The following is a 15,132-nucleotide window of genomic DNA, read 5'->3' on the forward strand; positions in this document are numbered from 1 at the left end:
CAACATAATATTAGCCCCAGTATAAGACAGCCCTGATCATTATAAGATGACCTCCTCTTTCTAACACCTGATTTTGGGAAAATACTTGGTATTTAAGAAGCACAATCTGTTGAGATAGATAGTAGACAGGGATAAAGTTCTCATTCTCAAGGCATTTTCTCTTCTAAAAGGGAAAATGAGAACGATTGCAAGGCTTGCAACGTCAGTACACTGTGTGGAACAGTATAACAAATGTAACATTCTTTGCTCTGAAAGGCTCCTCCGCTTGTGTCCATGAGTGGAAACAAAAGTCTTCAAAGCACCCGAGAGGCAAGGGAAAGCTTCATCCTTAATTGGCATTGATTAATGGACTTACATGATGGCATCTCAAACCTTTCAATGTTGCACTAGTCAGTTTTTCACTTTTCAAACTTACTTTCTGTTGTTGAGCTGCTTCACTTTCTCTAAAAGTCCAAGAGGTCGGCCACAGATCTGACCCCGTGCTCGAGGTAGTAAGGAACAATGTAAACACTATAATGGACTGCGCTACTTCATGACCCTTTGAGAGTCACAGAGGTTGCAGGGTTAAATGTCTCTCTGTGACTCATTTCCTGTCAGCAGGGCCAAAGATGAAGGGATTCAGCAGCTGTTCATCAGGGCTAAACAGGGAGGTATTGTGGGACAGAGGAGGTCACGTGTTTTTTTTTTCATGCTCTGCTTTTGAGAAATGTTGCTGTGGTTACACCGTAGTCACAGAATTCATTATGTGTGTGTGTGTGTGTGTGTGTGTGTGTGTCTGGTGGCGTAAAATTGTACAAAACCTGGTGATGGAACACAAGAAAAATAACAAGCAACCTCTGACCTGAGAGTCTTGCCTTAAGGGAAGTTACAGTAAAGTTGGTAGGAAGATAATGTGTCACATATTTTTACCTTTTAGCACCGTGCAATGTCAACATTAAGTGAGCTAACTGCTAGCTGTCCTCTCCTCTGTTGGCAAACACCATGTGCATCACAGCCAATGTTTGGTAAGGACAGAAAGACAGCGTTTACTTTAAGAATTCAGCCCATTAAATGTCTGCTCTGCCACTTTCTGGACTCTGTGTGCTGAACTTGTGATTTAGTTAGTTTCATTTACATATTTTTCCTCTCCTGTTGTCAGACAGTGAAACGCCAAGGCAGCATTTTAAGATTTATCCACTCTGGAGACAGTTTTGGTAGGGTTTCACTTTTGGGTGAGAAAATGGCAGCTTAATGTGGATGAAGATCCAGAAAAAAAATGGCTTATTGTGGACTATGAAATATATCAGTAGACTGGAGGACATGGGCCCCCTCTGTTCCTTCCAGCTGTTTTTTTTTTTTTTTTTTTTTGGTTTGTTTTGTTGTTGTTGTTTTTTTCGGTTGAGTGTAAAATCAATACAGACAGATTTCTTTTCATCAGCAAATCATACATAACCAAACACTATCCTATCCCTCCTCAAACTCTCTCACCCACACACACACAGTTGCTTCTCCATCTCCAACTCTCCTATTTCAAATGCTACACTGATAACTGATGCATTTGCAATTCAGCAACGCTTCACATTAATCAATGTCCCGCACACATGAAGTTTGGCTTTCTTCTTCAAAATGACAAGCTGCTCTGTTGCAGGAAGGTAGTGAGTGGTTCTCTCCCGTAGTTTGCTCCATCCAGGGCTCAGCCAGTGAGAAACAAGTAATTTGAAAGATTATTTACTTAGGAGAAGTCCACGTCATTTTCTGTGTCAGACAGCTATGCCTCCCATCTCCAACAAGCTCTATACTTAAATACTATTAATATACCATACCATAGCATACTATAAGTGCCATACCAGACTATAAATATCATAAACTCCAATGAGTTGAGGAAAGATGTAGGTCTACTTTATCTCAGTACTAAATGGTCTTAAAAGCCTATATATAGGCCCTACTCTCTTTCTGTCTGTGTTTTTTTTATGAATTTGTAGCTTCTTTTCTACTCCAGACCTCACTGTATTAAAAGATTACAGTGACCAGATTAGGGAGATAAATTATCCTTCACATCCAGATACTATAGCATGGACTGGGTGTAGCTCAGACCATATAATACCCACTCCACACCTCAATTGTGTGTGTATGTGTGAGAAAGTGAAAGGCAGGGTGTGTGTGTTATGTCCTTGGTGTACTAATGGTCCCAATGTAGATAAAAATAAAAGATTCGAATGTGTGTCTGTGGCATGTGAATGCATGAGCTGTTGAATCAGTGCATGAGTGTGTATGTTTGCATACTTGTGTTAATGAACTGAATCATGTAGAAAAAGGTACTGTTCTCTAGTGGGATAGAAATATATAATCAACTATCTTAAATATACTGCTGCACATGCTTTACAACCACAATTGCAAGGTTGGTTGTGTGATGTGGTGTGTTGGTAGAATTGTTTCCATATAGTACACAGTTTCTCTCCATACTTCATGTCTACCTAATGTAGGGTTACACATCATTGAGAGTCGGTCAGTGCATTATGAACAGCATCTTCCTATCACAATTTTTTTTCTCTCTTGTTTTTGAGACAGTGAGCTGAATCTGTCAGGGTTACATGCTGAGGAAAATTGATTGCTGTTGCAGTAGGTGGTACATCAACAGACAAGTTTGGTTTAGGAGGCTGTCTAATTGTACCACAGAGAAGTGCATCAGTGCAGCCCCGTCTCCCACGAAGTATACAGCAAATGATAAATGACAGCTTATTGACAGAGAGGAAAAGTGTTGTTCAGATTGATTAAATGCTACACAGCTGCCAGTATTCAAACAAAACAGCTCAAAGAGAAAAGAAAACATGAGTGTGTCATTTGGCAGAGCACTGGAGGGACTGCATCACCAATGACATTTTTCTCAAAAAGGACTGTAAAAAGAATTGATGAATGAGTAATCTGGGGGAAAAAAAACTGATAGGGAGACTTAAAGGCTCAAAACTTAATAGAAAATTATAAGTAATTCTCTTTAACAGTCTAAGACTAAATAAGCAATAATCATAAGATATGTGTATTTCCTTAAAACTTTTCTATAACACCAAACTTACTGCCTGAAATTACACACTTCAATTACATAGATGTGTTGTGGTTTTCACTTAGGAAACAGCATTTTGTAAATATGTGGAGTTCACAGGATAACAGTAATCAAAAATAAGCTGGAACAGTGGGCTACACAGTGTTCTAATGCCCTGGATTTTAGGACACATTTGATGAATGATAATAACATGAAAATAATGAGAGTAGTTGTCACCTCTCAGGTCTAACTTGCATGCCTCATAACTGTCTTATCTTTAACAAAGACCTCAATTCCTTCCCAACATCAAACCCTAATCTAAATGCTGACCTATTTCTTTAATCAAATGCCTTTAGGTGCCGTAACATAATTGTAAACATTTTTAAAAATTGTGCTTCATTTGGATTACTGCACAAACAGTATTGCTTCAAACCAACAAACAAAATGGAACATGATTTCTTCAAAACTAACTAAATGATTAAATTCCATCTGAACATTTTTCTTTTGAGGCAACTTTAACACACAGATCAAAACTGAAAGATAATATACCAGCACTGGTCTGGTCATTTGAGCAGCAAGTAAAGCTAAGTGGTAAGGACCCCCTGGGCCTTAGTTGGGACATGAGGTCAAGCCCTCACGTCAGTAAGCATTTGCCCTGCAGAAGTCACTGAATACCAGCTACAGGGCAGCTGGACTGCAGCTATATTAACAGCCGGTGCTGTGACTTCATGGAAGACGAGAAGAAAGTTTTGTTGGTTTTTATTGTGTGGAACCTGCTGTGGTTCTTTCCATTGAATGTTGTCAGTAGAATAGAACTTATAGGTATCATTTAAGTGCATCACTATCCTGTGTACTACTCACCAGTTATCTGTTGTCTGAAGTGCAGCTTGTTTGCATTGATTTCTGTCCATTTAAGAAGGATTGTACAAACAAATAGAGGTAAATTTGAGAATAAATGACTGCCATTTCTGACCATTTGTAATTTTCAATAACAGGGAGGACGAGAAGTTGTAACTGTGTGCTCATTTAACCAGAATTGTATTCTGACATCCACTGATCTAGATTGCAATCCATCTCTTTTTATTTCACAGGTTCATTTAATTCATGAGTCCGATTGCATTAGGTTTACAAATCACTCTGTAAAAACAGGTAATTACTGATTTTATGAGAAATGGATGCCATTTGCAATTAACTTTTCTTAAGTTCAGCCATAGCGTTTTTCAGTGTTATTTCATTTATTTCATTGATTTCTATTTCAGGATCACTACATTTAGATATTTTAAATGTTCTTTTCTGAGCTTGGCTGATCTTAGGCAAATCCCAGCGCTGAACTAAGCTCTATTGTGTGATAAGATGCTGCTTTATTAAATTGGGTCCCAATCATACAGAGATTTGAAGTGCAAACTGAATAAAACGCTCAGCATAAATTTGTTCTACATGCACTTTGATATAGCATTATAACATTTTTTGTCAAAAGTAACAACTTTTCTTGTTATTAAGTCTCTATCAAACTTGACTGTCTATCAACACATGACAACCAAACTAGGCAGTAGACTTAAAATAAGTGAGACTCAAGTTAAAGTGAATTGTATCTCTTTGGTAGTTTTCTTCAGATGACCATAAAATCTGGTTTTATTCTGACAGAAAACTTTTATTTGTCTGTTCCTCTGTCTTTCCCTCACATACTGGTTTCTTTCTGAATAAACTAATGTAAAAACAGAAAAATAAAAAAGAATCTCACTTACTTTTTTTTTTTTGCTTTTTTGTCGCTTGAAGCTGTAGTTGAACTTTACTCTGTGCCACTCGAGATGTTCTTTAGTTCCGCTTTACAAGACTGCACAAGAAAAGTAAGAGTCTACATTCGTATTTTATACAGAAAGCAACACAGCAATGAAAACACAGCTGCAATTGTAGAGTCAAACAAGTTACTGCAGTGGCATCAAAGGCTTCAAAAAAGGCTTCTCATTTGGGATGCAGCACGGTGTGTACATATATATATATATATATATATATATAAATGTACACACACACACCCACATACACTATGTGGGTGTGGGTGTGTTTGTTTCTGTGCTTAACCTTGTATATATTAATGAGTGATTAAAGATTAAAGTAGAGTTAATCATCTGTGTCTGTCCTCTTCTTGTTAATCAGAGATTTGCAGAAGCTGAATTTGTTGTACAGGCATGACTCTGTGTTTTTCTATTTATTCCTTTTGTTTTTCCCACACAGCACTCGTTTATTTCTCTTATCTTTATTTCAAGGGTGAAGACCCCAGCAGAAAAGCATGGTTATTTTTTGGCTGTTTAAAACTGAGATACAGATTTCAAAATTTATTGTCTGTGAGAGTGTGAAATGCTGCCATTTTACTGTAAGTGCCCTTGACTTTATTGTTCTCCTTATTCAGAACTCTTTGATTTTTTTGTTCCTCTGTTTCTCTGTTTGAACGTGGATAACTCTTGAACAACCTTTTAAACCTACACCAAATCTCACCTAAACACAGGGACATCCCTGTATATAATTTAGCAGTGTTCAGCATGTTACTGAACTCGTTGGCAGGTTTTACAGCTTTTTTCCCCCTCCATGAGCTACAGTGTCAGGGTTTAAATTAGCTGCTGGCTCCACAAAAAAGTTTGATGTAGTGAGTTTATGGGCAGTGTGTGAAAACAGGGAGTTGCGGTTGTGTAATCCATCACTGGCACACCGTGCTTACAGAGAAGAAGAACTTAAACCTCCTCTTGGCTGTATGGATGCATCCACATTCCCACAATACATACAGATAAACATACTCACGCTTATTTTGATTTAAAGAAAATGCTGGGTTTGCTATAACTTGGAGCTCATTTTCATCTCCATAGCCATGCTTTTTATGTGTCATGATAACTACTAGCACTATTACTATTTTATACTGAAAGGAAATTATACAGCAGTGGTTAGCACTGTTGCCTCACAGAAAGAAGGTTTCAGGTTTTGCATCTTCTCCCTGTACCTGCATGGGGTTCTCTCCAGGTACTCTGGCTTCCTCTCACAGTCCAAAGACATGCCTGTTAGGTTAACTGGCGACTCTAAACTGCCCGTAGATGTGAATATGAGTCTGATTGGTTGTTTGTCTGTATGTGCTGGCCCTACGATGGACTGGCGATCTGTCCAGGGTGCACCCCACCTCGTGCCAAATGTCAGCTGGGATAGGCTCCAGCTCACCGTGACCCTTAAAGGATAAGCATTACAGATAATGGGTGGATGGATGGATGGAAATTATACAATACGTGTGACATCAGAAGTCAAAGTTCACACATGTACACCACAGAAATATAATCAAGGATCTTCTGTTAGCACAAAAGCTTTTATGCTTGCCCACAGTTGGTGCAGTTATTAGCAATGGCACACAGGTGTACAAAATAGGCTTGACCATGTCAGACAATCAATATACAGTAGATACAAAAATACAGAGCAATACACACTGGAAATAATACTAAAACGTAGCCTTGGAAGCACATGCTGTGCACATAGCCTTCATTTTTTTTTCTCTTATTTGTTTTTGTTTGCTTGTTTGTTCTGCAAGATTTTTCTGAAGCTGTCTCGCCCCTATTCACAATTTATTTCATTTTTTTCCCGCCAGGAGCAGTTCCTCCAGTTCCTTTGTGCATTGCATTGTGGGGGAATAATGTCCATGAACAGCACACGCAAAAAAAATCAAAATCTAATTTATGATGCATAGTGTCTAGTTTGTGGAGTAGTATGCTCAATTGTATCACTTTTCGCTTTTCACTGAACACATTACATACTCCAAAACATGTAATCGTTTTCATGCATGTTTCTTTACCCCAACTGACTTCTTTTTAGCAATGAACAAAACAAAAATAAGACCTGCATTTTTGAATTTCACTAGACAGTTTTATTCAGCAATTCTCTGTAATAACATCATTGGAAAAGTGTCTTCACTTGTGTTCTTTGTTGAGTCACAGAGTCAATTTTACTTCCCTGCTATCTTTTAAATTCTGTGACCTCTTGCACTTACCACTGGCATTACAGTTTGAAGCTCTTTCGGGAAATTGTTGTTCCTCGTCCTCCCCAGCATTGCTAAGGGTCAATTCAATTCCCCTGTACACTTTCCCCAGACCCTCTGCAGGGATGGCTAAAGCCAAGCATGAGGAGGCAAATATCAGCCAGCAGGGAGCTTCACTAAGCTAAGTCATTCACTTAATGGGATTTTCCCAGCTTTGTCAATACAGGAGGGATGCCTTGCCATCGATCGGTGTCGCTCACCTCTGATGAGTGCTGATCAAAAACCTATTTAAAATCTGCCATCTTTTATTGGCTGTCAGATCATGAGGGAGGGGGAGGCTTCAGTGCAGCTGAGACAGACTGAAGGGAAGAGAGAAAGAGAGAAACAAGGCAAAGACAGACCTCAGGGGAGAAAGGCCAGAAAAAAAGAAAGGAAGAAAGAGGAAAAGAGCAGTGCTCAAGTTGCAGCTTCCATCAGTCAGACCTTATACGCTCCAAAACCAATCAATGCATTCAGCTGGGCTGCTTTGATTGACAGCAACTTCACTGGTTTCAAATGGAAATGGGGTTGCAGTACTACCCTTTATATACACATGGTTTACACACTATTTTTACTGGGCTGTCTCATCCATATCATCCTTTAAATTGATCTTATATATGAAATAAAATCTATATTATCATCATTTTAAGACTAACAGTAATATCTTGAAGGCATTTGTTTAAAATATCAAGATTATTAAGATTATATCAAGATTTGGTCATGAAAAAAACATTAAATACATGTCTGTGTCTTTCATTTGATCGTCTGTTTCTGATGAAACTGTTAAGCTCCATCAGCAACCCTCCGTGCCTTGCAGATAGAGATTTAAATGTCCCTCACCATGTGCGGCTCTGGCATAACTGCAGAGGAGAAAGATGAAAAGAGCAAGAGTGTGAGGTATAAAAAGAAATGAGAGGAGGGGGCGTCCCCACGGCCTAATGTTTGGGAAGACAGTGTTTCCCAAATATTTTTAACAGTGTTCCATCTTAGGGGTTTTTAATATAGCATAGCAATGATTGTGGTGCCTGAGAAAGAGCATTCATTCGTTTTTAATCAGAGACTATCTACTTCTGTCCGTCTCTGTCTTTTTAATCATCTGTGTATAGGTTGTTTGCACAGACATATACAGTACATAAACCCACACACATGAAATAATGTCTTAGGTACAGTAATTAAGGGACACAGAACTTGAACGCATGTATGTGTACAGAGAATCCACAGACAGTAAACAGGAACAGGTGTCAGACCTTCTCAGCAGCAGCAGATACTTGGAGTCTTTGAAATGCCTGGGATGACTCTTGAACTCTGTGTCTACTATTTCCCCTCCAGGACTGGCTGAGCAGGTTTGGCTACCTCCCGCCCCCTGACCCAGTGACTGGTCAGCTTCAGACCAAGGAGGCTCTGACCAAGGCCATCAAAGCCATGCAGAAGTTTGGAGGGCTGAAGGAGACCGGAGTCTTGGGTATGTGGCTGTGTTTGTTTGGGTGGATCATGTGGAAGAGTATGGCTGGATGGAGGCAAAATATATGGAGGAACTATAACCTTACAACCCAAGACATTTCCATAGAGTTGAATCAGCACCTCTCTGACATGATCAGCCACTCCTCTCTCTTTTCCTCTTTAGACCAAGCCACACTGGGGCTAATGAATACACCCAGATGTTCTCTGCCAGATGTGTCTGAGGCTGAGGGGACAATGGGTCGCAGGAAACGGAGCCTCACTCCTCAGAACAAATGGAATAAGAGGCATCTATCCTGGAGGTAGGAAACAATGAGATATATGGTCTACTGGACACTTTGCATTGTAATTCTGTAATTTAGAATAACAAAATTTGAAAACGGGGTCGCCGCTTTGTTTGGTGTTACTGCAAAGTCTAATAGTTTAAGTATAAGTTTAAATGTTTGAAAGGTATAGATATTCACTAGTTGTCCTAGCATCACTCTTAAGGCAAAGGGTAGTGTTACAAATTAAGTTAAATTAAGATTAGCATTAGGTCAAATGTTTGGGTTAATAGTTACATAAGTTATATAAGTACTGACTGTCTGAAGTTGTTTCAGGTGAGATCAGTTCATCTGAGCCAAGTGCAGGTCTGCACAGTCAGAATCAGTGAAGTCACATCAGTGCTCTGCCGTTAGCTAGAAGTGAGAAATCCCACCATTTCCCCTCCATCTGTGCATCCTTCCACAGATTAGATTAGAGGACTCTTCCTCTAGCTGGAAAAGTTTTGCTCACCTGATCAATTCTGGCTCAGAGGAAGGGTATTTTGTAAAAGTGGCAAGCTGATTAGAGAAACCTTTAATAAGCAATAAACACATCTGTCCTTTTGGAAATATACAGATTCCTCAGGACATAGATACCTCATTAAACATACAAAATAAAATGTTGTTTTTAGCGATTAGAAGTTGTCTACTTGCCAAAATCCCCTTAGCATTACAGCAAGGTGCAGAAAGATATTAGATCCACTAACAGGACATTAAGCGGTTTACATCCATGCAGTTCTACTGTAATTAAAGGAATACTCAATCTATTCCTAATTAATTTCTTCATTACATTAGATTCCAATGGTGACCCAGAGACAATAAAAAACCTTAGTGACCTCTCAAAGCATTCCTGCAACATACACCAACTCCTAACTCTCTTAGTTTCCCCACAATATAGCTAAATGCATCACTTTATTCTCACATCATTGCCTCCACATCTCTCAGAAATGGTACAGAGCATGAAAGTCAACAGCAGAGAAGTAGATAAGTGCTTTGAGAGGTGGATGTGGATGTTTTGATGTTTTTTTTGCCCTGAAACTTGCTCTCTGTTGGAATCAGTTGTAACTGCTGTGAATCCAAGCTGACAACAGCTGCCGTCCTCCGCTAGAAGCACGATACAAACTTTTTAGAACCATGTTTCAAGCCCTGTGAATGTTTGATAAAAGCTTTAAAAGATTTACGGTAGACTATTCCTTTAATGATTCAGAGAGTCACACATGTGACTCCTAAGACTTTGTTGCAGCAGAGAGGGATGTTTTCCCATGATAAACATAGTGCCTATGGTCACGCGTAACCATCTGAGAAACCACATCATAGTATTAGACAGCAGCGGAGGAGGCAGGGAAACATATGGATGGTCTGTGTTGATTCACACACGCTATCGCTATCGCAATGAGCTGCCATAAGCTGGTGTGTGGGCCTGTTTGTTTGTTTGTTTGTTTGTGTGTGTATGTGTGTGTGTGTGTGTGTGTGTATGTGTGTGTGTGCAGAATATGAATACATGCATGGACTAAGAAATAAGGAAAGTCAACACACACACACACACACACATACACATATTCAGTATATATGCACAGGTGTGTATGTGTTGCCTCCTTTCTGGTGGGCTTTAACTTTCTTTCTCTTTGTACTGCTGCCAATCATGCATTGTGCTCCTGTCAGCTCACTCCACTCTGAAATAAGACAGGCTTGTCTTCAGTCCAGTGAAGCACCTTTATATTCACAGCACTCAGATTTGTAGAACAGTGCCCAGGAACAGTTGTGGATTATGTGCTAACTTCAGATCCACAGAGATTTCCATAGGGAACAGATTTTCAGTAAAGCACCACAACAAAGCACTCATATTGTGCACAGATTGGCCTCCACTGTAATTCTCTGGGTGTGCTCCCTAGTTCTGTTTTCAGCTGATGTTGTACCACTTGCATAGTGATTCCGTCACTGCTTGCTTCAGAAAATTATTTTTATCATCTAATATTTCATGGTATCTCTGCTTCATTAGATTATATGGGCGAATAACAAGGCTGACAGAATGGAGATAATGTGCAAAGCAGCTAATGAGTCAGATGCAATCTGACAGGCATATTAAATGTTAGTATGCTGATCCACCACATCAGTCAGATTAAAGAATCATCTAACTATTTATATTGCTGAAACAGATATATTGCATTAATATATTAATATATATTAATATATTTGATTAATTCATTGTATAGCCAGGAAAGAAATCCATAAAAAACAAACTAGTTTACTGATGTTTTATTACTCAAATGTATAGAGTGCCCCCACAGAGAATAAAATATTTAAAGGACACATAAAAAAACTTGGTTACGTATATTAATCAAGTTCAAACCACAAATACTGTAGTATGGATTTGGAGACCTTGCTGTGTATCTGATACTTCTGATGTTAAAGAATTTTCACAAATGCTGGAAGCTAGAAAATATTAACACATGCTCCATGGCTGTGGTTGTGACAGTACTTTTAAGTAACACTACTCTTCCCAGATCTTAAATTACTGTGTTAGGATTTATGCTATTGGAGCAGTAACAGTTGCTCATAACTGAGTGTATGATCAGTGAATGATATACTAACCTGATATTAATCCGATTCATCATAAGGAAACTCTCATCTTAATAACATAATTAGGTTATCTTACATTAAAACTGCAATCACTGCATGAGTAATTTTGTTAACAGAGTTCAATTACTTACTTAGTACTCTTGTGCTATAGTACTTTATATGTTGCATACAGCTCTGTAAGAAGTACAAATATGCACAACAGGTGTTGGTGTGAAAAGCCTTTCACTTCATCATAAAGACGTCACCATGGTTAACAATGAGAACAAAGTCTTGTTTACAAAGTAGACTACAATAGTATGTATAGTACATAAAGATGTATACATTCTTCCAGGTGTTGGCTTGAGATCAAACTGCTCAAAGTCACTACAAAGCATTCAAATATTTGAATAGAACTGGGACTTTTATTTGGGTATCTGCAGTGTTTAAAATGTGAGTTGTCATGTGAGTCTCTGATGTAGCAAAGGGCTGCACCATTATGCAGTGTTTGATTAGAATATTACTAACTTTCAGTAAGAAGCAAAGACTCGCCCACTCATTCCAGATTTAGCTCACCTCAGTACAATTGACTATCTGACTGACTGGCACTTAACACTCTTCTCTACTTGTTCACACACACAAATTACATCATTATGCTCTGAAAATATACAGAGTAGGTGGTGAGTGTCAGTTATTTCATAGGGGGAAAAAAGATAAGGGGCTGGTCTAGACTTAGTTTCATCTAATGTGTTTTTCCACAATAGAAATATAAGTAAATGATTTTTGCGATGATCTGGGATAGTTTATGTCAGAGCTGAGCCCTTAATCCCAATTTAACTCCTGCTTACCTTTTTCTTGTTCTGTTGCACACACACAGATACAGCACAGTGCACCCAGCCAAGTATATTACAGGCACTAACAGCCGAGTTGTGTAACAGCCCACTGTTAGCTCATTATCTCATATTGTTAGCCCATTATCACAGCAGACAGCCTGGCAGTCATTAGCAGCCCGACTGATAACTCAAACAGATAGGTGTAGCGAGCTGAGTGGAGGAGAGAAAAGATGGGGAGGAGGATGAATAATGATGACGAAGAAGAAAGAAAGAAGAAGTAAACATGAAGGGGAAGGCTGCATCTTTTCTTTCTGTGTCTGTTTAATCTAATACAGTAGGTAATTTTTACAGACTAATTCAGAATTTGCAAAATCACCAACTCTCATCCGTCTCTTTAGACTTGCGCTGTCATCTCTCTAATGAAGTAAATGGCCTGAGTACAAGCATGAGAAATGTAGTAACATAAAGACGCGCTTAATGATCATGAAAATTCATGGATGTAGGTCCACAGTACATCGTGCTCCTCACATTTAGGGGTGTATTATTATTGTATTAAATATCCTTATGCTTAAAGCCATTGTTTTATGAGACCTGCATGAGGTAGCAATAGGTAAATGCTTTAAACATAGTGAGGGTTATTTAAAAAGAGAAAAGCCATATTCAAAGTCGAGGGCAGTTGGTAATGAGAGTATTAAGTGTAGCCATAGTCATAACTCAGCAGCAGGAGTCCATCAAAGTACTAATTATAGCCATAGCTCACTGTTGTTAGTTAAGTGTTAAGAAATGCTGCAGCTGTATCCAAGGCATTGCTATGTTAAAGTCATAAAGTAGCACTGGGACTATAAGAAGTAATAACATAAAGCTGCTAGTGGTAATGGCCAGGCATGCCATAACATGACAAATGTTTTTTCATTCTCTTATTCCTTTGGCACCTGTGAAATATTGTGGCATATTGCTGAGTATTCAGCAGGTGATTAACTTGAACCAATTCCTGTGTTATTTGCAAACTAAGAAAAACATTGAACTAATTTGACTTTTCTGGGGCTGTGTGCCTAATCAGGAACAACATAGGTCATAAGTTCCGCCTGAGTTAGTGGACTGAAATATTATATTGATACTAAAAGGTCAGAGCCAAAAAAAAAAAAAAAAGTCCAGCCATGCTAGCAGTTTAGACACACTTACTTAGACATAGTGGTGCTTTGGGTTAAATGCTAACCTCATCGTGCTAATATGCTCAAAATGGCAATTGCAACATGGTAATGTTTAGTCTAATGTTTACTGTGTTCATCTTCTTAGTCTAGCATGGTAGCATGTAAACACAGCAGAGGTAATGTACTGGATGGGAAAGTGGATTAAGTATGTACAATAATAATTTGGACAAATTCAAATTTTAACCAGATAATAGAGCATAGAAGGAAAGGTATTTTCCAAAGGTGTTACAGTAGCTGCCCTCAGTGTCAAGTCATCAGGATACAGTGCATCATCTTGGATGATGAATGTCTGTACCAAATTTCATAGCAATACATCCTTGAGATATTTCAGTTTGGACCAAAGTCACTGACATTGCCAAAAATCAATCTACTAAAAATGCTAGAGCAAATGTCAATGAGAAGACAAGAATTCCTAAAAACATTATGATGTACATGGCTGTCTTTTAACTGAATGAACAATGAGGCACGGTGTTCAGTGGAATTACATATTTTGACTCATCTTTATCACTGACAGCATTTTGTTCCCCAACAGATGTACCCATGAGAGGTTTGTTGACTCCACTCATGGACAAGATTCTGCTGCATAAATCTCTCTTAAACTGGCATTTCATTGTTCATGATGGAAACTCCCACTGCTGCATCACCCTCAGTGGAAAAGAAATAGTGTAGGAATAGCACAGTAAACAGGAATTGCTGTTATGTATTTCTTCAGTATTTAAAATAATTACCCTTTTCAAAAATACATCCTTGTTTACATGCAGTTTGGGCAAACTGAGGTAATCGCATCACTGCATCACTCTATTTGAATTAGCTATCATGAGTAATAGATTTTTGAAATCCTTCTAGTCAGGGAAGCGTGCACCTTGAGTTTCTCTCATATGTATGAGAGAGATGCCTCTATTATTGGTCAATCACAAAACCATCAGTGTGTCTGTATCACAAAGCAGTTCTGCCACACAGAGGAGTTTATTGACATCCTGCTACATAATTCCAGGGCCCTCTGCATTCATCTCCCTGCTGCCATTTGAGGCCACCAACCTGTGAAATTGCTTGGAGGGACTTTAAGAATAAATATAATGCTGTTATTAAGTGTTATCTTATTAGAACCCGTGGTGTTTTTCAGCAGATTTCACATCGCCATCTGAGAGTTGGTGACTGTAATAGTCAGAATATAGTGAGAATGGAGGGAAGAGGGAGGCGCAGTGGAAAGGGGAGAAAAAGATTTGTGGAGAGAGGGGAGATGCATGCAGAGCCTTTTAATTTAGTGTCTTTCATCTTCAGCCTGAATGACATGATGTGTGTGCGAGCCTGTGTGTGTGTAATTGAAGTATAAGGAGTTTTTGGTAATGCACAGCACAAGTCTCTGTTAGCAAAATATTTCCACATATGTGAATGTTTTTGAGTGGTTGTGCTGCTACATGTGTCCGTCTACAAGCTCACATGGACATATGAATCACCGTTGGCGTATGAGCTTTCAGTTTGCAGGGTAATCAGCTTATGTCTATGGAGGGTAGCGGGGCACAGGAGGTGAATATTATTTTTGTGTGTTTGTGTGCTCATGTACTTTATAGCATCACTTTTGATGTCCGCTCATGTCTCTGTGGAACGGCAGAGCCACAGGAGGTAAGAGCCTGCTGAGAGGCTGAAGGCGGGGGTCTCAGAGTTTCCTTGGTCTGCTTCTCTCCCTCTCTCTCCTTTCCTCTCTGCCTCT

General features: G+C 38.9%; 1 protein-coding gene across 1 annotated transcript in view; it reads left to right on the top strand.

The window, feature by feature from the left end:
• Nucleotides 1–15,132, top strand: part of mmp17a (matrix metallopeptidase 17a) — a 58,225-nt gene that overhangs the window by 12,585 nt on the left and 30,508 nt on the right. Inside the window, exons 2-3 of the mRNA XM_018680671.2 lie at nt 8,391–8,523; nt 8,686–8,821. Coding sequence (XP_018536187.2) covers nt 8,391–8,523; nt 8,686–8,821 — 269 coding nt within the window. The remainder of the gene's footprint in view (nt 1–8,390; nt 8,524–8,685; nt 8,822–15,132) is intronic.

The sequence above is a fragment of the Lates calcarifer genome, linkage group LG9 (assembly GCF_001640805.2).
Source record: "Lates calcarifer isolate ASB-BC8 linkage group LG9, TLL_Latcal_v3, whole genome shotgun sequence".
NCBI lineage: Eukaryota > Metazoa > Chordata > Actinopteri > Centropomidae > Lates > Lates calcarifer.